We start from the raw sequence: 27148 nt of genomic DNA, 5'->3' as shown, positions 1-27148 counted from the left end.
GCCATGCTCTAATATAGCCATTATATGCAACTTTTGACGATTTTAAAACCTAAAAATTATAAAGCGTTGCAACGCGTAACGATTGAATAATTTGGAGAGTTCTGTTTTTGTCGTTAAATTTTGCGCAACTACGAAGATTGCTTATATAATGTATAAAATACGTTAAGAATGTGTACACGGCGGAATAGCTCAGTAGGCTAAAGTGTTTTTACTTCAGGACTCTGGCAGGACTCCAGGGGTCACTGGTTCGAAACCTGCTCCGGGCAATGTTCTTTTCCTTTTTTTAATTTTATTCTTGATTTTTTACTGGAGCTTTTACGATCCAATGTTTACATTTATCAATATAAAGCATTTAATGAATAAGTTAAAAAATGCCAAAATCTGTGAAAAGGCCCCTTTAACAGAAAGAAGTAAGCGGACTTATTATTGTTATTATTGAAATTAGTACGGTTAGCGACAATTTCGTGACGGCGCTTTTCTATGACCTTCAATTTTCGCTACTTCCTTTTACAACTAGTGGCTTTATCAGCTCAATCTATTATGCTATTGCATAATATCATAATAATTGCATAATATTATCATCGCTCGGAGTTCATTGCATCATCGCTCGGAGTTCATGACCAACCGCCGGAAAAATCCGCTTTTTTTTGGTGTGTACCGCTTCGCGCATCAGAAAGCTTGCGCACTTTTGTCGATAAATGACGTGAGAGAGTGGTATTCACACGCTTGTGTACAAAGTTAAAAGGGTTAACGTGGAATACTATATACCAGTGGGGACGTAGTTGTAATTTTACTCAGCTTATGCTTTCAATTGAAACCGGTGTGTATGGTTTAGTGTTGGCTTTGTATATATGTGGGGCTAGCTTTATGTTGTATATACAGACGGCTATATTATTCGACGAAGGATATTAATTGTTTACAAATTAACGCAGTGAGATGAGAGCTTCGTATAATACTGGTGTGGTAGTGAAGTGCTAACTCGTATGGGAATTGGTTGTGAAATCCTAGGAAATAATCAGAACGGACAATCGACAAAGGAAAACAATAACAGAGATTTTAGCGTATCTACTTTGTTTTAATATTAGTATATTTTTACTGTAAATTAATCGAATGTTACAATGGTAGCGCCCACGTGCCACTGACACGTGTGAATACTACAATATGTCTGCATCAGCATGAGTCATTTTGCGTTTTTCTGTATAACTCTAGCGAATTATAACGTTTAAATGTGGGATTATTTAACGTACCTCAACTATTTCTTTTTAAATGCTTTATATTTGACATAGATCTACGTACGACGACCCGGAGGTTCAATAGCTGGGAGTTGGATAATTGCACCCAACACCTCAATCACTTAAGGCGACCCCGTGTACATTTACATATGTGTTTCATTCCTTATTAATTATATTACCACTATCAAATGCTGAATTAGTTAATATTATTAGTCTTAAAGGGAGTGCACATTAGCATGATAATGGAACTCATTCGGAATTTAATTCTTAAATGTCGTTCAAATGATACACCTCAATTACAGACGGTACATCAATCAAGAGCCAAAAACTACCTGAACCAACAACAACAATTGGCATGCACTCTTATATAGCTATTCAATCTTATGATTATGCAGATCAAACACATGTTTCGATGATTTACATTTGGTAAAACGAAACCATATGTCGCCTGCCGTTTACTTCCTAATGTTAAAATTCTTCATGTCCTGAGGGAAGTAAAATATTTTAAAATTTGACTTGACTTAACCCATTTATGCCTTGTGGACTCTCCCATCCTTATAAATCGGATCAATTTATTTCCAAAATTAGGGATGTCTAGTATATTTATTTCTATATTTAGAATTTTTCTTACAGAAATTCTGTTAAGCAAACAGCGCAGACCCTGATGAGACGCCGCATCATGCGGCGTCTCGTCTGGGTCTACGCTGTTTGCCAAGGCCTTTTTTCTAGACGTTAGGCATAAATGGGTTAACTTACCTTTATACGTCTCTATGCATTAGATGTGGTACAAAATATTAACTTTTATGAGACGATATGTCGACAACAAGAAGCACATGGTTACCGTCAAGGCCAAGGCCATACTTTTATGTTTAAGGTTAAAATGCAGAACGTTATTGTGAAACACGGACTTGTCCGCTCAATGGCCTTACCTTATATTGAAGGACTTAAAAAATACATTGATAAATGTTTCACCTGTATAAGCCAGTGTATTTCACACCGGATCCGTTTGTCACGGTCATAGGTAGATGTCAAACGTCTGACTTCAAGCTTTTGTTTTGTAGAAATGAGTCTTGTTGTCTCTTAAACTAAATTTAAGGATATTGATACAAACTGACAGAAATGTAAAACTGCATGTGACACAAGGACCACCTGACTACCGTAAAGGTCAGTCTTGGAGATCAAAACTCAAAATGCAGCACGTTTGTCATGGGGCTACCGATATTGTGATTTTGACGTTCCATGTATTAACTAGCGTCGGATATGATATTGGTTTAACATTTTTTTAGTAGGACGCCGACTACGGGATCGTAAGGTCCCAGCGGCTATAAATAATTGTCTTGTATGACGTAAAGATTGGTCTTGTTTGGGCTTTCAGATACTTGCAACGGTTCTCCGTTTGGTCTTGTATTTGAGCGGTAACTATATCTTAGCGCTAGGTATCAAGTTAAGGTGCGAATACTCCTATAAATATGAGGTCGATTTTACTCCTATAAATATGAGGTCGATTTACATCGACCTCATATCGTTTAACGTTATTTTGCAATAGCATCGTTCCGACATGAATTCATGTCGGAAGCTTTAACGGAATCAAATTCATATAACAGCACAGAATAATCATGCAATAAATTATTAAACATAAAATATAAACATTATTTTACTAATTGCATTAGAAAAATGTTTATACAAACTTACAAGTAATGATAGTCCAGACCTTAAAACACTACCACTATTCAAATTCCATATTGTTGCCATATAGCACTGTGTAAATTGAAAGTTGCATATTGTTACCTCATTGGTCGGTTATAAATACATTGTTTCTCTATATATAGTATTCGATTTAGACGAAAATAATAATTTACGTGGAATGTCATATTAGTTTTCCATTAAAACTTTGATCTTGCTGTGTGTGTTTATGGACGTTATTAATTATGTTATACTTATTTTTGTATTTCATTAAGAATTAGAACGTGTAGCCCTTTTTGTTAACTGTTTTTAGCAAACGATTCGCGGCTTAATAAGACACGGAAAATAGTTAAAGCGACACTTTTATTTAAAGGTTTAATGTGAACAATGTTAAATGAAACCTTTTTTGGTATTAATATATTTTATTGACATGTTAAATTCGATACTTGAAAAGGTGTTTAGTCTTTAAAAAGATGTCGCTGATATTGTTAATTTAAATAACTGTTAATATGCTTAATGTTGTGTAAGAAATTGAATAGTTTCACTGAGTTTTATTCCCGCCTAAAATCCGATATCGTAAAACGCGCAACGGTTAAGAATAAGGTCTAAATAAGTTTAAGTATTCAGATCTGAATATCAGCAGCTGTGCCAGCTGGGAGCCCCGTTTTGGCTTTAACAACCGCAAGCGAAACGACATACTTTTTTAAGTCTTGCACTTAGACTCCATGATCACAAGTATAGGTACCCTTTCTGTGTTATAAACAAGAGCTGAAATAGTTAATTTATTAAGATTTATTTATAATAAGCTTTATTGATATGTTTCGTGAACAAAATACTACAATATATCATAAAAAATATAATAATCATGGCAAAGGAAATTCAATGGCCGGTTTCTAAACAAAAGCATAATCGCCAAGACCGTAGCATCAGTTCAGTGCGTTAGGAACGCGCGCTACTTTCTTCCGCCTTCATTCCTTAATAACTTTCGTTTTTAAACAATTTTTCTATCGTATACAGAATTCTATTCTCCTAAGCAAGATGTATTTTTTCGGCGTAAGCTGTATTAAGCCAGCTTTTCACCCTGACTTGACCTTTGTAAGTGTCCAATAATATTCAAATAAAATTTTCCGCGGCTAGGTACGAATGAATACACTTCATTTATTCCATTGGCTGATTTGAGTATAACACCAGAACATTGGACACATATCCGCGTCTTTGTAACACTGTTTTACTGCATGAAACAATTTTATCTCCAATGAAAAGGCTCAATAGATAGAACAGTTTTACAATCAATTTTCGACATAAATACAGTTTGTGCGTTCACCTTTTATTTTCAGAGAATTACCAGCGCAAAAGCGTTTATACTAAAGGCTGTATTTTCATATTTAGTACTTACTTGCATTGCATTTCAACCCGCGAGTTTTAGGGTCAATTCGCGGCCAGTGTGTGAAAGTCAGAGTGTATATACAGTTCATCACCGGAGTTCGCAGAAGGGGTTGCGATCTTTTCATTGAAGGAAAAAATTGGAATCTATGCTATTTTTGTCTGATGGAGTAAATAGTTCGTTTAGTCGCTTTGTCGATATATAAATATTTTAGGCACAGCTGTTGCCTTGGTCGTGTACAGTTGGCGTAAACAAGCCGTCGTTTCAGCAGCAGAATTGTTACCTAACTTTAATGCATTGCATTCCAATCCGCAAGGTATCAAGGTCAGTTTGCGGTCAGTTGCAGAAATCTTTATATAAACGCCGTCTCGTAAACTTTGTGCACTTGAAGTCTGTTTTGATCAGAAAGATACTAAATAAAGATATTCGGCGATATTATTGTGGTATGTCAATCATCAATTTTTAATATGTTTTCAACATTTGCATGATAAGGACCAATTTTGATAAAATTAATTAGAAATATTTATCCATTAAGACCAGTTTATTAAGCATGAGCACAATAATTCACTATACTATAATTATGCAATTAAATCAGATTTGAGTATTGCCGGCTGACCTATATGCACTCGTTTATTTTCATGTTTCTTGTGTTTTTCTATTCTGTAAATATAGATATCAGAGTAATAATATCACATAAAGCAAAATAAGCCACAAAATCTGGCGCAACACCCCGTAATTGATTTGCTTGTGATGTAGCTAAGAACTGCGCAGAAAAAAGGCATCCGCTACTTTTTATCTCATTGCGATAACTTTTGATCGTTCATAAACATCGACCAAAATCAACGCCGTATATATTTTTTAAAGATATTTCTTGTTAAAACTGAACTCCAAATATAAACGCTACAAATTGGCATTAAGTACGAACATGTCAACCGTAAATCTAGATTCTAAAACTCCAAAACGGTATGATATTTGAAAAAGTTAAAGTTGTAACTCGCCGGGCTGTCGAAATCAGAAGAAAAACTTAATATATATTTATATATCTGTTTACTACGTAACGTAAGCTTTCTAATGATATATAATTTGTCAAAATCTGCCGAGAAATGAAACAATAATTCAACAAAAGACGTGAGTGGGTACATCAAAATGTATAACCTCGGCGCTTCGCTGTACGCGAATTGTACAAAATCGATAGCCACAATATGGTAAAACGCGCGGTGGTAAAACATAAAATGTGTATTTCTTGTGTTTATCTCGCTATAAATCCATTAATAACAACGGGAATATACTAAAACGTATATTTTTGAAAGAGGAATTAATAAGCAACAAGATAACGTATAAACCAATAAAATCGGATGAATAGTTTTTGCATAAGATTGAGTTTACTACAGTAAGGGTCAAATACTCGATTCATCTCCTAACAATATACACTCCGTGATACAACTGGTAGTTTTTACACACACATATTGGTTCCATTTAATTAAAGAGTACAGAAAGTTAAAAAGTGATGTGGTTTGTTGTACAACAACAATTGGTTATGTGTAACCTATTCAAAAAATAATTTCGTTCAAGATAATTCAATGTAATTCTATAAACGACAAACACACGAAGACACACGAAGTGTGTTGTGTATGTTTATTTAAAAAAAATGTACATACGTGGTTTAAAAGCACAATTTTTACACATTTAAGAGGTAATCGCTCACATATATGTCTAATTAATGATAATTTTATGCATTAGCAAAGATTTAACGAGAAAAACTGAAGTTTTAGCTGAACTCAATTTGCTATAGGAAAACGACGGTAGCCGTTTAGACGTAAGCGGGGTAGCTTACGTCTAATTATTTGGACTTAGCTTACGTCTAATTATTTGGACTTACGTCTAATTATTTGGACTAAGGTGCGAACTGTTACTGATTGTGATGAAATAAATAGGTTTTCAAAGAAAGGGTGGGTCTGACGACTTTCTATTTAATGAAACATTGTGTCGTCAATGAAATTATTGTTAAGTCGTCATGTATCCCTAAAGTCGTCATAGTACGTGTGAGGGATTAATGATAATGTTCCGTGGCTGCATATTGCTCAGAGTGTAAATGGATCCAAATGACCCAGTGACCAGCTTGTTTATGTAAAATCGGCCTAAGATGTATTTGTATTTCAACATCAGCCTATAAAACTGACATTTAAATTAAAGATTTGTACGAACCACAATCTGTATCATCCATATATTCCGAGACAAACACTGGCAAGTGAGTGATTACCTGCTTTCTAATTCATTATACATCGTTAACTTAAATTCTTCGACTGCGTTTGCCATTTCAAAGACCTATAAAATATTTATAGGTCTTTGGCCATTTTTAGGATGCTTCCTTCTCGTTTTGTAATGAAACGTATCGAATGTTGAGCGTAAAGTTATCGTATCTCGTAGCGAAAAAATAAGTGGGTACAACCTTTCGTGTGCGTGTGCGTAATTAGCCAGAGCGTTCTTACTAAAAGGCCTTACGTTTAACAATTAATTATTATTGTTAGTGGATGTCCCCTAACCCCGTGACTGGATACACTGCCTCAATGCCCGACAACAAGGCGCCCTCTGCTGTATCGGAGGAGCCCCCAGAAGCAGCGGAAGAGTCTTTGGTAAAAAATGGCGACAGCGGTGGACTCAAGAAATCCGTTGGGCTCGTTTCCGGTACCGCCATGATCGTGGGCACAATGATAGGTAAATACTATTTTCGTTGGCTAGCAATGTTCTGCGTTAAGTGTCATCCAAGATAAGCCCGCGGACTGTGTAGTCCACACAGGCTAATTAGTGGCGTCAGTATCGGCCCAAACTAGATTTATGCTGAGAAAACACTTCCTTTACATGAACAATTCCTTAAAAGTGGAAAGCGTCGGCAGGGTCTCCGATTATCCTTTGCGGACTGCAAGGTTAATCGGGCGTCATGCACTTTACGCACATGCATCAATACCCTTTTAGGCTAGACTATATTTTGTGTGTGATGGCTATTCAAGGCATTCAAGACAATACACATTCGTAGCTTCTTATTGTTTCATAAAGCAAACTTAACATGCGGAACTTCAAAATAATGTTAAATAATGTGTTCATTACTTTTTCAAATAAAAGGATTGACCAAATGGAGTGTACAATTAACATATAATGAATACTTATGGCGTGTCAAAGGTTGCAAAATTGAATATTTCAATGTTTGTGTTGCATAGTTGTATATATATGGAATGGTATGCGGCTTGTTTTTCCCAGTCGGGAAATGTACTGATACCGCGCCAATTAGGTAATATAAGCGCGAAAAACTTTGAAAGCGGGAAAATTCGCGTCGTGAAATCTTTAGATTTATATTGGAATAATCGGTGTATTTAATTGCTTGATATTTAATTTCACAAACTTAATCTTCTTTTAACTGCTTTTTTAGCTCACCTGAGCACAACGTGCTCATGGTGAGCTTTTGTGATCGCTTTTTGTCCGTCGTGCGTCGTCCGTCGTGCGTCGTGCGCCGTCTGCATTTGCCTTGTTAACTCTCTAGAGGCATCATTTATTGTCCAATCTTCATGAAATTTGGTCAGAAGATTTGTCTCAGTGATATCTTGGATATGGCTATATGTGGCTAGTAAAATCTTGTTAACACTCTTGAGGCCACATTTATTGTCTGATCTTCATGGAACTTGGACGAGTTCGAAAATGATGCCGGTTGGTTGAAAAATATGGCCGCCAGGGGGCGGGGCATTTTACCTTATATGGCTATAGTTAAACCTTGTTAACACTCTATAGGCCACATTTATTTTCCGATCTTCATGAAACTTGCTCAGAAGATTTGTCCCAATTATATCTTGGATGAGTTTGAAAATGTTTACCTTTGCTTGAAAAACATGGCTGCCAAGGGGCGGGACATTTTTCCTTATATGGCTATATATGGCTATTGTAAAATCTTGTTTACACTCTAGAGGCCACCTTTATTGTCCGATCTTCATGAAACTTGGTCAGAAGATTCATCCCAATAATATCTTGGACGAGTTCGAAAATGATGCTGGTTGGTTGAAAAACATGGCCGCCAGAGGGCTGGGCATTTTTCCTTTTATGGCTATAGTAAAACCTTGTTAACACTCTAGAGGCCACATTTATTTTCCGATCTTCATGAAACTTGCTCAGAAGATTTGTCCCAAAGATATCTTAGATGAGTTAAAAAATGGTAACATTTGCTTGATAAACATGGCTTCCAATGGGTGGGGCATTTTTCCTTATATGGCTATATATGGCTACAGTAAAATCTTGTTAACACTCTAGTGGCCACATTTATCGTCCAATCTTCATGAAACTTGGTCAGAAGATTCATCCCAATAATATCTTGGATGAGTTCGAAAATTATGCCGGTTGGTTAGAAAACATGGCCGCCAAGTGGCGGGGCATTTTCCCCAATATAGCTATAGTAAAACCTTGTTAACACTCTAGAGGCCACATTTATTTTTCAATATTCATGAAACTTGGTCAGAAGATTTGTCCCAATGATATCTTAAATGAATTTGAAAATGGTAACCTTTGCTTGAAAAACATGGCTGCCAAGGGGCGGGGCATTTTTACTTATATGGCTCTATTTGGCTATAGTAAAATTTTGTTAACACTATAGAGGCCACATTTATTGTCCAATCTTCATGAAACTTGGTCAAAAGATTCATCCTAATAATAACCTGGACGTGTTTAAAAATGATGTTGGTTGAAAAACATGGCCGCCAGGGGGGGGCGGGGCATTTTTCCTTATATGGCTATAGTAAAACCTTGTTAACACTCTAAAGGCCACATTTATTTTCCGATCTTCATGAAACTTGGTCAGAAGATTTGTCCTAATGATATCTTGGATGAGTACGAAAATGGTTTTGGTTTCTTAAAAAACATGGCCACCAGGGGGCGGGGCATTTTTCCTTATAAGGCTATACATGTATATGGCTTTTGTAAAATCTTGTTAACACTCTAGAGGCCACATTTATTGTCCAATCTTCCTGACATATGGTCAGAAGATTTGTCTTATTGATATCTTGGATGATTCGAAAATGGTTACGTTTGCTTGAAAAACATGGCCGCTAAGGGGCGGGGCTTTTTTCCTTATATGGCTATATATGGCTCTAGTAAAATCTTGTTAACACTCTAGAGGCCACATTTACTGTCCGATCTTCATGAAACTTGGTCAGAAGATTCATCCCAATAATATCTTGGACGAATTCAAAAATGATGCCGGTTGGTTGAAAAACATGGCCACCACAATTTTCATTATATGCCTATAGTAAAACCTTTTTAATACTCTAGAGGTCACATTTATCTTCCGATCATCATGAAACTTGGTCAGAAGATTTGTCCCAATGATATCTTGGATAAGTTCGAAAATTGTAAGTTCGAAAATGTTAAGTATGCATAAATAACAACATGTGTTGGACTTAACCATGAAAACGTGACATTAGTGAAGATATATATTTGAATTATGCTACGTTCGACACGCCATAAATAACAGTACACACGACAAAGCCAAACCATGTCCGTAAGTTAATAATCTAATTAATAATGTTACATATAGTCGTTGTATCTAGTTGAACTACAATGTTGCATTACAAGTTTCGTTGTCTGTAGTTGACCTACAATGTTTTACTACAGGTTCCGGTATCTTCATCTCACCCAAGGGCGTTTTGGAGGGCACGGGGTCAGTAGGGTTCAGTCTCATTATCTGGACAGCGTGCGGCGTCCTCTCAACTCTAGGTAAATGCTACCATGGTTACGGGAACGATATAACATTAAGTTCAAATCTATTGATGAGCTTTATTGGATCGAGTGCCTAAGGCTTAAAAAGAGGTGCAGCTTTCTCTCGAGTAGGTTTTCATGATAGAACCAATAATTGGTGTCTTTGGGAGTTTAATGGACCCAGTCAGTTGTGATCACACCCCTGACCACCCGTCGCAAGGTGGGCATCATATCCACCACGCCTTTAAGTTGTTTATCATTATCATGCGGTCCGCCTTCGGTTTTGAAAATTCGTGCAATGACGTATACGAATACGTGTTTGTTAATATTACGGATTTTAAGATTCGAATACGTGTTTGTTAATATTACGGATTTTAAGTATTCGAATACGTTTTTGTTAATATTACGGATTTTAAGTATTCGAATACGTGTTTGTTTATATTACGGATTTTAAGTATTTGATATAACCCAGGTAGAACCGGACTCGGTCCTGTTAAATCTTTCACGTTTTGGTAAATTGACAAAATTCAAAAAAGGTTGTTTCAGAATCGCAAATTTTCGTTTTAGTTATGATATTTGTGAGGAAACAGTAAAACTGAACATTTACCATGGTCAAATATAGCCATTATATGCATCTTTTGACGATTTAAAAGCCTGAAAATTATAAAGCGTTGCAACGCGAAACGATTGAATAATTTGGAGAGTTCTGTTGTTGTCGTTTAATTTTGTGAAACTACGAAGATTGCTTATATTAAGTATAAAAAAAATCTATACTCATACATGCTTGGCAGGATGGCCGAGCGATCTAATTGGTTTTTACTCCAGGACTCCGGGGGTCACTGGTTCGAGCCTTAGTGCGATCTACCTTTTTTTCCTTTTATTAATTGTATTCTTTATTTTTTACTGGAGGTTTTTAGATCAAATGTTTACATTTATCAATATAAAGCATTTAATCACAAACTTTAAAACATGCCAAAATCTGTGAAAAGGCCCCTTTAAATAACGCCAGGCTTTCATCATTATTAGCATAACTGAAGATGCTTCAGATTTGTAAAGTTATTTGAATGTGGTTCAACGTTTTCATGACGAAGCAAACGGAAAAGATTAATTTGTTTTGTAGCCCATATATGGATAGTGTCCTTTGTCATGATTATCACCTAACATGTCTTCAACATCAGTTTATTTTTATCTGTTTTGAACAAAAACTTGTCTGATAATTCGCAAATGAGAAATGTACTTTTTATGCACTACATTAATAACAACATGTTATCAAATACTAAGCCGATAAGAAATGCAATTTTAATATGCCCGAACAATGATCGCAGCGTGTTATCATTCGTGCTCTAGATAAAAGTCAAAAGTTAATTCACTCCGCGAGTTGTTCATCGTTATATAGAGAATATTGTGTGAGTTTTGGATAAAGATCAAGTTTATCATGCGAGGCTTAGAACCGATGTAGCGCGAGGCTTGCCGAGCGCTAACATGGTTCGTGCCGAGCATGATAAACTTGATCTTTATCCAAAACTCACATAATATTCTATTTATCCTATTATTTTGTGGTCGTTTATCGTTCAAAAAGAGTAAATATACTTTAAAGGGATCTTTTCACGCTTTGGTAAATTGACAAAATTGAAAAAAGTTGTTTCAGATTCGCAAATTTTCGTTTTAGTTATGATATTTGTGAGGAAACAGTAATACTGAACATTTACCATGGTCTAATATAGCCATTATATGCATCTTTTGACGATTTTAAAACCTAAAAATTATAAAGCGTTGCAACGCGAAACGATTGAATAATTTGGAGAGTTCTGTTTTTGTCGTTAAATTTTGTGAAACTACGAAGATTGCTTATATAAGGTATAAAATACGTCAAGTATGTGTACTCGGCGGAATAGCTCAGTAGGCTAAAGCGTTTTTACTTCAGGACTCTGGCAGGACTCCAGGGGTCACTGGTTCGAAACCTGCTCCGGGCAATGTTCTTTTCCTTTTTTTAATTTTATTCTTGATTTTTTACTGGAGCTTTTACGATCCAATGTTTACATTTATCAATATAAAGCATTTAATGAATAAGTTAAAAAATGCCAAAATCTGTGAAAAGGCCCCTTTAAAATTCAAAGAAACAGCGCTGGCTTTCCAAGTTGACTCCGAAGTGTTTGTTTACTTCAACGTCATCATTTGCTATGACGTCACATTGAAACATATAGTGTTCTTAAGATAGAGATCGGAAAACCATGGTCTAAAAATAGCGATAGTATAAAGGTAAAATTTATACGATCGTTGTTATACTATCGATTTTCATCTGGAAATAGGATAAATGCACGTTTGGCTATATGTAATGTGACGGCAATGAAACTAATAGGGACTCATGTAATTTGTTTGCCTTTTCATATTTTAATCATAAATGATTCAGCAGATATATGAAATGGTTTATTTTCCATGGAGAAGAGAAACATAAACAGAGGGAGTGAAATCCTTTTACATATTACTGAAATGGACGAATAAAAAATATTCATTGGCATAAAAATATGTTTGTCGTAGTGTGATAAAACTTATACCATCACTGGGGATGGAGACAACTTGCTCACTCTCACTCGATAATAGATATTGAACAAATGTCATCTTTTTTTCTATGCATGATATTGCTCATTGCCACACTGAAAACCAACGGATATCTTTTATGTGATTATTTTGCTTCCCTCTTTCTTACCAGGTGCGTTGTCGTACGCTGAGCTGGGGACCAGTATACCTCGCTCTGGCGGCGAGCATGCGTACTTGATGTACGCGTTCGGTTCTGGTACTCGGCGCATTGGAACCGTCCTGGCCTTCATATACGACTGGGTATGTTGGCAGAGTATCGAACATAAAAGAAAAGGGGTTGACTTTGTGTCCGCTCTGCGATCCGCACTAAGGGAGTATTCTAAAGAGTGTCTCTATCGACAACAAGAACTAGACGTTCACACGATCGGGCTGAAATAAAAAGGGTTTAAGTAACACTGCAACTTCCAGATGAGACATCACTTATTTAAACCCGCTCGTTCCGCGAAATTCTATTCTGAATATGCAGGACGAATCGCACAAAACAGCACAGCAATACATGCGAAAAGAAAGTAACACAAGAAATGTGCAGAACATGCGCAAAAAATACAGTTAACACATGGGCAATGCCAAACAGGACATGCGAAATACAACACAACACGAAAAATGAGCTAAAGAATGCAACACAAACATGCGCAAGTCAACATATCGCATGCGCACAACTGTACAACAAACATGCACTAAACTACAGAACATAAAAATATGCGCATTTCAACTTTACGCAAAAACATGCGCAATGCAACAGAAAACAGTACATTCATAGACCAAAACATGCTCAAAACAAAGCAACACAACACAGGTCTTGTGAAAAACAGTGCAACACAACTCATGCGTAAAAAACACACAACAAACCATGTGGAGAAAACACAACTCCAAACATGCCCAATAACATAGCACTAAACCTGTGCAAACCAAGTCAACACAAAAAATGCGCAAAACAACACGACTCAAAACGCACGTGCATCAAACAGCCCAACACAAATCATGCGCAAAACAACACGACACAAAACGTGCATCCAACTGTACAACACAAATCATGCTTCACGACACAAACAATACGACACCAAAACATTAAGTCAACCCTTATTAAAGAAGTGTGATTAGTACATTTGACCACAGGCAGCAGTATCATAAATTTGCCCCCCTCCGGGACCCTACCCCCCCCCCCCCCCCCGGGACCCTACCCCCCCCCCCCGAGCTTACCCCAGGGGTTCCAGATTGTTAAATGTACACCTAGTGTGTATGGTTTGACTTTTTAACAACGAATATTGACAAAAATATACAGTTTTAAAAAATAACCCTCGTATAGGTATTATATATAATACATATACGAGGGTTATTTTTTCAAACTGTGTATTTTTGTCAATATTCGTTGTTGAAAAGTCAAACCATACGCAATAGGTGTACATTTAACAATCTGGAACCCCTGGGTAAGCTCGGGGGGAGGGGGGGTAGGGTCCCGGGGGGTGGGGGCAAATTTATGATACTGCTGCCTGTGCATTTGACAGGTAGTCCTAAATAGCGCAACTTCCCTAACGTATGTATTTCACCACTGGACGTGTCAGTTATTCTCTTAAGCTTTATATCCAGAGGGGAAGCGGACAACGACAACGAGCGAGACATGGTAAAATTTGCATAAGATTGAATTTACTACAGTAAGGGTCAAATACTCGATTCATCTCATATCAATATACACTCCGTGGTGGAGCCCTAATTATGTCATCCCGCTAAGAAATGTTGCACCGAGTTAAGTCGAGATATTGAGTGAATATTACTATGAAATAAACGCCAGTAACTTTCTTGCTAATATGGCTGGAAAGTGAGGGGAATTAAAAAAATAATACAAGTTATTAAAGGATATAAAACGGAGAAAAATACCGGCCCCGGCATGGACGTCGCCATCTTGACTATCACGTGATTTCCCCCTCTGTATATATGCGCGTACTTTCGCAATTATCTGACGTCCTATCTCTCAATACGACTTTGCGAACTGTGGTGGGCGGAAGAAAGACCTAGTTTGATAACGTTTGAGTTGTGTTCTTGTTTCCGTCCTATTTAACATAACCCGAGCGGATGTCGAACTTTTTGACGGCCTTGTAGATTTTAATACTATAAATGGAACATTATAGTGTCAAGTATGTTTATATCGCATTTCTATATGGACTTTGTGTTTTGGCCCAGAAAACGAACGATTTAAGCTTGCAGCGACAAATGATGCTTATCTGTGTACTTTATTTAATATTACATTATATATTTAGAATGGCGTCCTATCCGCTCAAATAAAAAATTGGCAACAAGCATTTAGCAGTGACATACCAATTTTATGCGACTGATACTTTTGGAATAAAAAACACAAAATGGGCAAATTAAGCGCCGACCATGCTTGACGTCGTAGAGTCGGAATTCGTTCACATACAAAATACAACCATGGCTCAAACTCGTTTACTATTCCTTCCATGACTGAATAGCATACAAAAGTAACCATGATTATCTCTTTATTACACTCCTTACCAAACATTTTGTTTCGATTTCTTCTATAGTTTTCACAACTTGCAATTAAAAATGTATGTTTGACTCGATGGGCATATTCATTGTATGTCGGTATGTATTTAACTAATTACTATATACAATAAAAATTACAATATAATTATGTATTTTCCAGATAGGGATTTTTCATTGTATCCGTATTTTACTCATTTTTATAAAATATAAAACTGTAATATTTCTCTTTTTATTATATCTTTATTTTTTATCTAAGTCCTTACATTTACATTTCAAAAAGTGGCAAGGTTCCCGTGGCGTTGTGGACACGATGACCGCTTAGCCACCGGGTAGTTACGGGTTAGATCCCCACTGTGAGAGCGTTCTTTAGATCTCCCCTATAGACGCCATGTACCCGTTCTAGTCCGAGGAAATGAACTCAAGAGCGTTTCAAATAAGTGGCTAGAATTTCAAATGCAATCGAGATAAAATAAATTGATTTAACCCATTTATGCATAGTGGACTCTCCTAACCCTCTAAATTGGATCAATTTATTTCCAAAATTAGGGATGTCTAATATATTTATTTCTTAATTTATAATATTTCTTACAGAAATTCCTTTAAGCAAACAGCGCAGACCCTGATGAGACACAGCATCATGCGACGTCTCATCTGGGTCTACGCTGTTTGCCAAGGCCTTTTTCTAGACGTTAGGCATAAATGGGTTAAACTGAACTAAATAAAAAAGTTATTACCATGTAAGTCTCTCCTAGATGGGTATCTTCATCCTGCGACCGATCATGTTCAGTGTGATGTGCCTCTCTCTGGGGACCTACACGGTGAAACCGTTCTTCCCGACATGCGTCGAGCCGCCGGAAATGCCCGTCAAGCTGGTCACCGTGCTTGCCATGTGTACGTATACCGAGTAACCGACTTCCGGTTTATTACTACGTTAAATGAACTTGTTTGGCAAAATTACAATTAAAAAATTAAGATTAAAAAAAGAATGTATGCATTATACTTAAGATACTCAAGAATGCAAAATAACAGTCCTGCTTACGCTAAAGATTGTCAACTACAATGAAACTTCAATAGCTTTCATGTTTTATGTCTGTGTTATTATAATTATTTAACAATATTCAAAATGTTACAGTTTGGTTATTATGTTTTTAAATACATTTAACAAAAAAATACAAAAGTATGTGGACTAGCCCGTTATTAAAAAGCTACTTGCTTTATCTATAGCGTGATATTGAACACAGTTATAATGTGTAATATTAAATAAACGGTATGTTTTAGAAAAAAATCATATCGCTATATAAGTTCGAAAAGGTAAAGTTTTTCAATGTTTCGATAATTGCGTCTTGTTTTTTCACCACTTTGGAATTGGGGCCAGGGCCCTTCCGACTTGGGAAAAAAACGCGTCGTTTTTGCTAAAATTGTGAACATTTTGTCATGTTTTTTGTTTGCGAACAAAAACTTATAAAAATTTAAAATGCAAGTGTTTTCAATATAAGTTTTACAGAGTTTCAATATATTATGCTGAATAAGAAAATGACCCGAATGTTGCAGTTTATGCAAAATAAAAATGTTTCGAAACCTACACTTGGAAATTCTAGGCAGTCATTTGGAAAAATTATTCTTTTTGAGACTGGGAAAGGGGCCGAATTCTTCCCTAAATTTGACCATAAAACACAACAACACTTGTTTCATATGCTTCTAGTGCTGTTGGCCGCAATTAACATCTACAGCGTGAAGATGGCCACCTCCCTTCAGAACATCACCACCGTCACGAAACTGATCGCCATCATGATCGTCACCATCGGGGGCATCTATAAAATAGCCTCAGGTAAGAGTCACCATCGGGGGAATCTATAAAGTAGCCTCAGATAAGACTCACCATCGGTGGCATCTATAAAATAGCCTCAGGTAAGAGTCAACATCGGGGGAATCTATAAAATAGCAGCAGGTAAAGAGTCACCATCGGGGGGCATCTATAAAATAGCCTCAAGTAAGAGTCACCATCGGTGGCATCTATAAAATAGCCTCAGGTAAAGAGTCGCCATCGGTGGCATCTATAAAATAGCCTCAGGTGAGAGTCACCATCGGTGGCATCTATAAAATAGCCTCAGGTAAGAGTCACCATCGGTGGCATCTATAAAATAGCCTCAGGTAAAAAGTCACCATCGGGGTTATCTATAAAATAGCATCAGGTTAAGAGTCACCATCGGGGTTATCTATAAAATAGCCTCAGGTAAGAGTCACGATCGCGGGCTTCTTAAATAGACTCAGTAAAAAAGTCGCCATCGAGAAAATCTATAAAATAGCCTCAAGTAAGAGTCACCATCGGTAACATCTATAAAATAGCCTTGTAAAAGAGTCGCCAGCGGGGGAATCTATAAAATAGCCTCAGGTAAGTCACAATCGGGGGCATCTATAAAATAGCTTCAGTATAAGGGTCGCCATCGGGGGAATCTATAAAATAGCCTCATGTAAGAGTTACAATCGATGTCATCTATAAAAAAGCCTCAGGTAAGAGTCACCATCGGCGGCATCTATAAAATAGCCTCAGGTAAGAATCACCTTTGGGGTTATCTATAAAACAGCCTCAGATAAGAGTCACCATCGGTGGCATCTATACAAAAGCCTCAGGTAAGTTTCACCATCGGGGTCATCTATAAAATAGCCTCAGATAAGAGTCACCATCGGGGGCATCTATTAAATAGCCTCAGGTAAGAGTCACCATCGGGGCCTTTATAAAATAGCCTCAGGTAAAGAGTCGCCATCGGGGCCTCTATAAAAAAGCCTCAGGAAAGAGTCACCATCGGGGCCTCTATAAAAAAGCCTTAGGTTAAAGTCACCATCGGGGTTATCTATAAAATAGCCTCAGGTAAGAGTCACCATCGGGGCCTCTATATAATAGCCTCAGGTAAAGAGTCGCCATCGGGGGAATCTATAAAATAGCCTCAATTAAAGAGTCGCAATCGGGGGAATATATAAAATAGCCTCAGGTAAGAGTCACCATCGATGTCATCTATAAAAAAAGCCTCAGGTAAGAGTCACTATCGGGGGAATCTATAAAATAGCCTCAATTAAATAGTCGCAATCGTGGGAATATATAGAATAGCCTCAGGTAAGAGTCACCATCGATGTCATCTATAAAAAAGCCTCAGGTAAGAGTCACCATCGGGGGCATCTATAAAATAGCCTCAGGTAAGAGTCACCATCTGGGGCATCTATAAAATAGCCTCGGGTAAAGAATCACCATCGGTGGCATCTATAAAATAGCCTCAGGTAAGAGTCACCATCGGGGGCATCTATAAAATAGCCTCAGGTAAGAGTCAATATCTGGGGAATCTATAAAATAGCCTTAGGTAAGAGTCACCATCGATGGCATCTATAAAATAGCCTCAGGTAAGGGTCACCATCGGGGCCTCTATAAAATAGCCTCAGGTAAGAGTCACCATCGGGGCCTCTATAAAAAAATAGCCTCAGGTAAAGAGTCACCATCAGAGCAACTATAAAATAGCCTCAGGTAAGAGTCACCATCGGGGTTATCTATAAAATAGCCTCAGGTAAGGGTCACCATCGGGGACATCTATAAAATAGCCTCAGATAAGAGTCACCATCGGTGGCATCTATAAAATAGCCTCAGGGTAAGAGTCACCATCAGGGCAACTATAAAATAGCCGCAGGTAAGAGTCACCATCGGGGTTATCTATAAAATAGTCTCAGGTAAAGAGTCACCATCAGGGCGACTATAAAATAGCCTCAGGTAAGAGTCACCATCGGGACATCTATAAAATAGCCTCAGGTAAAGAGTCACCATCGGGGTTATCTATAAAATAGCCTCAGGTAAGAGACATCATCAGTGGCAACTATATAATAGCCTCAGGGAAGGGTCACCATCGGGGGAATCTATAAAATAGCCTCAGGTAAGAGTCACCATCAGGGTTATCTATTAAATAGCCTCAGGTAAGGGTCACAATCGGTGGCAACTATAAAATAGCCTCAGGGAAGAGTCGAGGACATATTGATGTAGTTATTGGTATACGTGCTTCTCCGAGTTTGCTTTGAGGTCCCCATACCGGACCTACCCCCCCCCCCCCCCCCCCCCCCCCGACACACAACATAAAACGACATCAAAATTGCAAATCTTCCATTTGAAGATAAATAGCCTGAAATAGCAGATATATAAATCATTCGGTCCGACTTTCTTGAGTCTCGTTATTAAAATAGGTAGGAGGGCTGGGAGACACTCGGGGTCACACATAATGCAGCTTCAGGCGCGGAAGGACTTCGTAAATTTCGAAATACACACACGTCAAGGTCTTTTAGAAAAGCGCTTGCCTCAAGTCGGAGGTCGGATGTAAGTGCTCGCGCAACAACATACGTAAAAATTGTTTGGCTTTTGCTTCACGACCCGAGGCGATATAAGACAACCGCAGGACGATTTGTTGTGTTATCCGAAATGGCCTCAACTAGGTGTTGCAGGAAGGTTCCTAACTATTATTGCTTGTGTTGAGACGTTATAACCGATTTCTATTGAACGTCCACTATTTAAGATCCCTGAAGGCGTTTTTTGTTTAGGTGAGAAGCGTTAAGATTGGATACACAAATGAATGGTAACAAATCTTAAATAAGATTTGAGGCACACCGAGTAAGTGTTCGTTCTAATTTAGAGGCGCGGCGCAAAATGGATGATTAAGCTATGTGAGTGTTGTTCTTAATATGTGTTATGAAATAACAACAGGTTAAAGTACAATAGTTAAAAACACGAGACTTCGATCTTCTTACACTTAGCCACTTAGTCAGCGTAGTCATAGGTTAACACACTAGACTATGAGTGAAGTGGCGTCACATTGCCGCACGTTTTTTCCGCGTTGGCTGTAGAGTCGTTGTATTTTGGTCACTTGACATTAGTAAAGCAGCACGTGCTATAAAATTCTCTTCCAACTGCTGATGCTTCGAACTGAGATTACGTTACGTGGCGAGAGTTGCAATTATCAAATCTCAACTACATACCATTACCAAAGTTATCAGTTCCCTACGGAATACCGTTAGGGCCATCGTGGTTATACATTAAAATCCAGAGGGCGAGAATGCGAGAACGCGAAAGTACGATGGCGACAATACGATGACGACATTGCAACAATACGATGGCGACTATTCGATAGTACGATGACGAGAATGCGAGAAAGCGATAGTACGATGACGACAATGCGACAGTGCGACAATACGATGGCGACAGTGCGATAGTACGATGTCGACAATGCGATAGTCATATCGTACTGCCGCCATCGTACTATCGCATTGTCGCCATCGTATTGTCGCACTGTCGTCATCGCATAGTCGCCATCGTATTATTGCGTTCTCGCATTGTCGCCATCGTACTATCGCACTGTCGCCGAAGCATTTTCGCACTGTCGTCATCGTATTGTCGCACTGTCGTCATCGTATTATCGCGTTCTCGCATTGTCGCCATCGTACTATCCCACTGTTGCCATCCTATTGTTGCACTGTCGTCATCGTATGTCGCATTGTCGCCATCGTACTATCGCGTTCTTGCATTCTGGATTTTAATGTGTAACCACGATGGTCCTAACGGTATTCCGTTGTTTCCAGTAGAACACTGTTTGATTCCACCATCAGCAACACGACTATAAATGGTGCATGAGTCGCGATCTGGGAAAACTGGGTTTAATTCATTTGCGTAAAGTGTCGCCCAGATTAGGCTCTGCCGTTAATAAGACATTCCTATTACACGGACACATTTCATATAAGCGGAAAGTGTCGTTCCTAATTAGCCTGGGCGAACTGCACAGGCTAATTTGGGACGAAACTTTACGCATATGCATTTAGCCCAGTTTTTCCAAAACGCGGCTCGTTTTCTGCAGGTCAGACGCAGTATATCGGCGAAGGTTTTGAGGACACAAGAGAGGACCCGTCCCTCATTGCCATCGCGTTCTATAACGGTTTGTGGGCCTACGACGGCTGGTAAGTGCATGACCAATAGGCGCATCCCGCGTTCATTCGAACATGTTTTTATGCCCCCGGATCGATAGATCGGGTGTATATTGTTTTTGGCCTGTCTGTCTGTCTATCTGTCTGTCTGTCTGTCTGTCTGTTTGTCTGTCTGTCTGTCTGTCTGTCTGTCTGTCTGTCTGTCTGTCTGTCTGTCTGTCTGTCTGTCTGTGTGTCTGTCTTTCTTTCTGTCTGTCTGTCTGTCTGTCTGTCTGTCTGTCTGTCTGTCTGTCTGTCTGTCTGTCTGTCTGTCTGTCTGTCTGTCTGTCTGTCTGTCTGTCATTCTGTCCCAAAAGTTTAACCTTACAGTAAAGTTTTGCAATAACTTTTGAAATATTGAACATAGCAATTTGATATTTGGCATGCATGTGTATCTCATGGAGCTGCACATTTTGAGTGGTGAAAGGTCAAGGTCATCCTTCAAGGTCAAAGGTAAAAAAAAGAAAAAAACGGCGCATTAGGGAGCATTGTGTTTCTGACAAACACATCTCTTGTTTTTTGTTGCCGGTGGGAGAGTTGCTTAGAAAAATCTAGTATTCATGCTGTAGGCCACATCAGAAAGACATGCTACGAAGTTGAATGAATAGGAATATTTATATATGTAATTTCAAAATAAATAAAATTGGATTTGGGCACAGAAACGTTGCGAATGGATGTATTTCTCAATTACATATTATTCTATGATTTGCAAAAGCAGTGTTCCGAAAACTGAACTCTGTGGTATTTTTAAACAAGCCTGTATAGTCTATATATGCTATTGTTAGCTCATCTAATTTTTGAAAAAAAAATGAGCTATTGTCATCACCTTGGCGTCGGCGTCGGCGTTGGCGTTGGCGTCGGCGTCCGGTCAAGTTTTGCGTTTAGGTCCACTTTTCTCAGAAAGTATCAATGCTATTGCATTCAAACTTGGTACACTTACTAACTATCATGAGGGGACTGGGCAGGCAAAGTTAGATAACTCTGGCGTGCATTTTGACAGAATTATGTGCCATTTTTATACTTAGAAAATTGAAAATTTTGGTTAAGTTTTGTGTTTAGGTCCATTTTATTCCTTAAGTATCAAAGCTATTGCTTTCATACTTGCAACACTTACTAACTATCATAAGGGGACTGTGCAGGCAAAGTTATGTAACTCAGACTGGCATTTTGACAGAATTATGTGCCCTTTTTATACTTAGAAAATTGAAAATTTGGTTAAGTTTTGTGTTTAGGTCCACTTTATTCCTACAGTCTCAAAAGCTATTGCTTTCATACTTGCAGCACTTATTAACTTTCATAAGGGGACTGTGCAGGCCATGTTATGTAACTCTGACTGGCATTTGAACGGAATTATGGGCCTTTTATACTTAGAAAATTGAAAATTTGGTTAAGTTTTGTGTTTTGGTCCACTTTACCCCTAAAGTATCATAGATATTGCTTTCATACTTGGAACACTCGCAAACTATCATAAGTGGGCAGTAAAAGGACAAGTTGTCATTTTTACGGAATTATGGCCCTTTTTGACTTAGTAACTTCGAATATATGGTTAAATTTTGTGTTTCGATCCACTTTACTTCCAAAGTATCAAGGCTATTGCTTTCAAACTTCAAATACTTTCATGCTATCATGAGGTTACTGAACCTGGCAAGTTGAATTTTTCCTTGACCTTTGAATGACTTTGACACTCAAGGTAAAATTATTAAATTTTGCTAAAATTGCCATAACTTCTTTATTTATGATTAGATTTGATTGATACTTTGACAAAACTACTCTTACCTGACATACCACAATAGACTCCACCCAAACCATCTTCCGTGCCCTCCCCCCCCCCCCCCCCCGAATCCCCCCCCCTATTTTTTTTTAAGATCATCTCACAAATGACCACCACACCCTCACACTATACCCCCCCCCCCCCCCAAAATTTTTTTTTTGAAACGGTTAAAAAACAAATATTTTTTTTATTATTTTATTTTTGAAATACCGTCCAATCATCGCACCCAAGAATCCCCCCCCCCGCACCCACCGAATTTTGTTTTGCATTTTTTTCGCATTTTTGGAAGATAATGTAATCAATGTCTACACCCCCACACTATACACCTCTCTTCACTCCACCTCTCCCTCCTTTGTGATTTAAATTGAGAGTCCCTTCACCTTTAAAAAGAAAATAGATGAGCGGTCTGCACCCGCAAGGCGGTGCTCTTGTTTTTATATGCTGTTTTGAGAATTTACACAATTCAAAATGTTTATGCTTTTGTTTTGAAAAACGCAACAGATTACCGTCGCATGCTTAACTTTTCTCGAGCAGTACACGTTTTGAATACTTTAAAATGATTCGTATGAACAACAATTTGAAAGAGCAGGAAAACTGACTTAATGACAAATATTACTATAATATTTTACTTTAAAACTTAAATAATACAAGATTTAGTCAAATATTAATAAAAAAGATCAAAGATATTTTACAAACATGTAAAATGTTATTTAAGTTGAATATCAATAAAATCGGGACGTGGAATACAAAAAGATACAACGATTTCATAAACTAGTCTCCCTATGAAGATGAGTCACATGTAAGCTCTGAGGGTGAAATCACGTTACAAACAAGATGGCAACGTCCATCCCGAGACATGTATTATTCACCGTCTTATGTCCTTTATTACTGGTATTACTTGCATAAATACCGCTCACTTTCCAGCCATAACAGCAAGAAAGTGTTTAGCGTTTTGTTTGCCGCTAAGAGAGTTCCCAACGAGTAAAGTCGATATATAGAGCGAATATTAATATTTTGCGTACCACTACCAGAACAAATACATGTATATCACTACGCATGGTTACATTTGTTAGATTTTAAGCGCTTTTATGACTGAATTAAAATTATTGTTAAGGTTATTAGATCTATTTATGTTAAATGTCACGTTGAAAAAATCAAATGGGATAAATAGAATACTAGTATTAGCGTTGAATTAGGCTCGCGCTTCCGGCATTCTAAGCCTCGCAACATAAACTTCTCTGTATTCAACGCTTACCTAGTATTCTCTATATATGAACGCTAATCACTTTTTTGCCGATATGGCTGGAAAGTGAGCGTCATTTTAACGATTAATAAAATCAATAAAGGGTATAAAACGGCGACAATACATGTCTCGACATAAACATCGCCATCTTGTTTGTCACGTGATTACCCCTTATGTAGATTCCTCTGTTAAGTACTACACGGATGCAAACAGATATGATTGAGCGGTAAACGAATAAAACAGTCGGCAACAAATTTATTAAATGTTAACCCCGTAAACGCATTCTCAGAAAAATTATAAGCACTTGATATCAATCGATTTTTTTTTGACAAAGTGCGAAGTCCGTATTATATTAAAACCTATATTTTTAAAATCCCAGCTAATTCTCTTTTGTGTCACTATATTATGAATTTGTTATTGATATTGCAAGTATAATGTGTTTTTTTATTTCAGGAATAACCTTAATTTTATAACAGAGGAGCTTAAACAACCCGAAAAGTAAGTGGAGACACATAACATAAGTATTTAAAATTAAGTGGTTGCGTAGTAAATTTGTTGTCTCCTTAGCGACCAGCAGGAGGTCCCGGGTTCGATCGCACTTGTGGAGTGTTTTCAAAATTACTTGAGCCACTAAGTGCTGATTCTTACCAGTAAACAGGCTCGAGTGCTTTCTTAATAGCAATTCAACTTAGATAAATAGGTTTATACCAAAACTGGTGTCAAAGGGACATTTTCACATAAGTTGGCATGGATTGAAGTCTGTCGTTAAATGCTTTAATTTGATAAATGCACACATTGGAACTAAATAGCTACGGTAAAAAATACGATTGGAAAATAAAACAAGTATTCCCCCAACTGGGCTTGAACCACCGACCCCTGGAGTAAAGGTCTTTCATTTAAACCATTCGGCCATCCGTGCTTTTAGAGTATTGTATTTTATACTTTATAACAGAAATCCTCTTAATGGCACAACATTTAATCATATCAACATAACTTTCCAAATTATTTAATCGTTTCGCGTTTGTAACGCTTTATAATTTTCAGGTTTTTAAATCGTCAAAAGAATCATGAAATGGATATTTTAGAGTATGGTAAATGTTAAGTATTACTGTTTCGCGCAAATATTATTACCACGACGAAAATGTGCATATCTGAAACAATTATTTTTTCTATTATGTCAAGTTACCAAAACGTGTGAAAAGGTCCTTTAAAGCTTTTGTGCAAAATGTGCATGCTCTGTATTATTGCACTGTGTCTTAAGGTAGTGCACCTCTAATGGGCACATATCCAAATATAATCTAATAAATTATTTTCTTAATCAGCATCATTTCACTGAACTACATGCAAATTTGTAGGTAGGCTTTCCGTGCTTTTTAAAAAAATATACCGTTTTTTTCAAAACCACCCCCACGCTCAGCTTTTGTACAGTTTATTTTCACCCCTGGGGTATATAAAAGTTCCATAATTCATTCAAATTTCTAAATATGGGCATGCTGTTGGTGTGTATAGATGCAGTAAAGGTGTTTAAAATTTAAACAAGATTAAATAAGTATTCTTTTACAGACATTTATTTTTTACAAATTTTTATCTATGGAAGAGCGCCATGAAATGTAAGTGATTTCAGCCAAGTAAAAATTGGGTCGGTTAAAAACAAAGTGTCATAAAATTCAAAATAGTACCATTTAAGTTATATTTTAAACATAGTTTTTATAGAAACACTAAATACAGCAAAAATACCAAGAAATAGACAAATTTACCGTTTACTTTTTGAAATAAAAATAAAAATTCAACATGCATCATCCGTATTTTCAGCAGTAAATCACCCAATTTAGCCATAACGTTGTTTTAATTTAAAAAATTGAAGGATGTGCATAAAAATTTCAACATATTAACAACAAAACATAGCATATATGCATCATTAAATCAAATTACGTTAGAAAAGAAATAAAACGTGTCGCAAAAACTATGCGATGTCGGTAGGATTCGAACCTGCGCGGGAAGATCCCAAAAGATTTATAGACATCGCCTTAACCACTAGGCCACGACAACTTCACAATTGCGCAAGCTTAAATTAGATATAGATACGTAAACAGGTAAAAAGGCTCGCCAATCTTTGAAGAAATCGCGAAATCGTATTTTTTCAGATGATATTTGGATCAAAGTCAATATTTATTGTGAAAATAATGTATTCTAAAGGAATTACGTAAACATATAACAAAATTCGAACTTTGAAAAAAATAAAATGCATCTCTCGGAAATAACCGATCATTGAAGATCGACAATGATCGTAAAATAAATCGCGGGAAATCATTAGAGGTGCGCTACCTTAATGTGGCAACCTGTCACTTTCCTCAAATGACGGACATTTATAATATTGTAAGAACGATCTCCTGCTGATGCAACTGGTGTTTCATTTGATATCGGTTTTCGGTTTATATTTGAATATACATGTACATCAATTAGAAGGATTATAGCAACGTTGAAAATGGATATGTATTCCAAGGCAGAAAACAGTTTAGCAACCATTATCTACGGCGGCCCAACACATGTCATCTATGTTACCCTAGGAACCTTCCAAGGGCCATAATGCTTGGCATCCCGCTGACGACAGTTGCGTACGTACTCGCGAACGTGGGGTTTATGGCCGTCATGTCCAAGGAGGAAATCCTCATTTCCCGCATTGTGGCAGTGGTGAGTCCCCGTTGTAGTTACACATTCAAATCTGCCGCGTTCTGAGATAACTGGGCTTAATGCATGTGCGTAAAGTGTCGTCCCAGATTAGCATGTGCATTCCGCACAGGCTAATCAGGGACGACACTTTCCACTTTTATGGTATTTTTCGTTTAAAGGAAGTCTCTTCTACACGAAAATCGATATAAGGCGGAAAGTTTCGTCCCCGATTAGCCTGTGCGGACTGCACACGCATTAAGCCCAGGTTTCTCAGAACAAGGCTCATATAGTCGTGTGTATGATATAGCGTTTGGGATAGATATACAGATATTCGTAACACAACATACAATGCA

The 27148-nt window shown here is 37.5% G+C and overlaps 1 protein-coding gene across 1 annotated transcript in view; it reads left to right on the top strand.

The window, feature by feature from the left end:
- The first annotated feature begins 666 nt into the window (after window positions 1-666).
- The window catches only part of LOC127845716 (b(0,+)-type amino acid transporter 1-like), a 32040-nt gene continuing 5558 nt past the window's right edge, over window positions 667-27148 (top strand). Inside the window, exons 1-9 of the mRNA XM_052376813.1 lie at window positions 667-820; window positions 6828-7014; window positions 9949-10050; window positions 12743-12870; window positions 15882-16020; window positions 16832-16957; window positions 21006-21105; window positions 24579-24623; window positions 26693-26816. Of these exons, the coding sequence (XP_052232773.1) occupies window positions 6831-7014; window positions 9949-10050; window positions 12743-12870; window positions 15882-16020; window positions 16832-16957; window positions 21006-21105; window positions 24579-24623; window positions 26693-26816 (948 nt within the window). The 5' untranslated portion in view covers window positions 667-820; window positions 6828-6830. The remainder of the gene's footprint in view (window positions 821-6827; window positions 7015-9948; window positions 10051-12742; window positions 12871-15881; window positions 16021-16831; window positions 16958-21005; window positions 21106-24578; window positions 24624-26692; window positions 26817-27148) is intronic.

Source organism: Dreissena polymorpha, chromosome 9, assembly GCF_020536995.1.
Source record: "Dreissena polymorpha isolate Duluth1 chromosome 9, UMN_Dpol_1.0, whole genome shotgun sequence".
NCBI classification, from domain to species: Eukaryota; Metazoa; Mollusca; class Bivalvia; order Myida; family Dreissenidae; genus Dreissena; species Dreissena polymorpha.
This window is presented reverse-complemented; position numbering and strand designations above follow the sequence as displayed.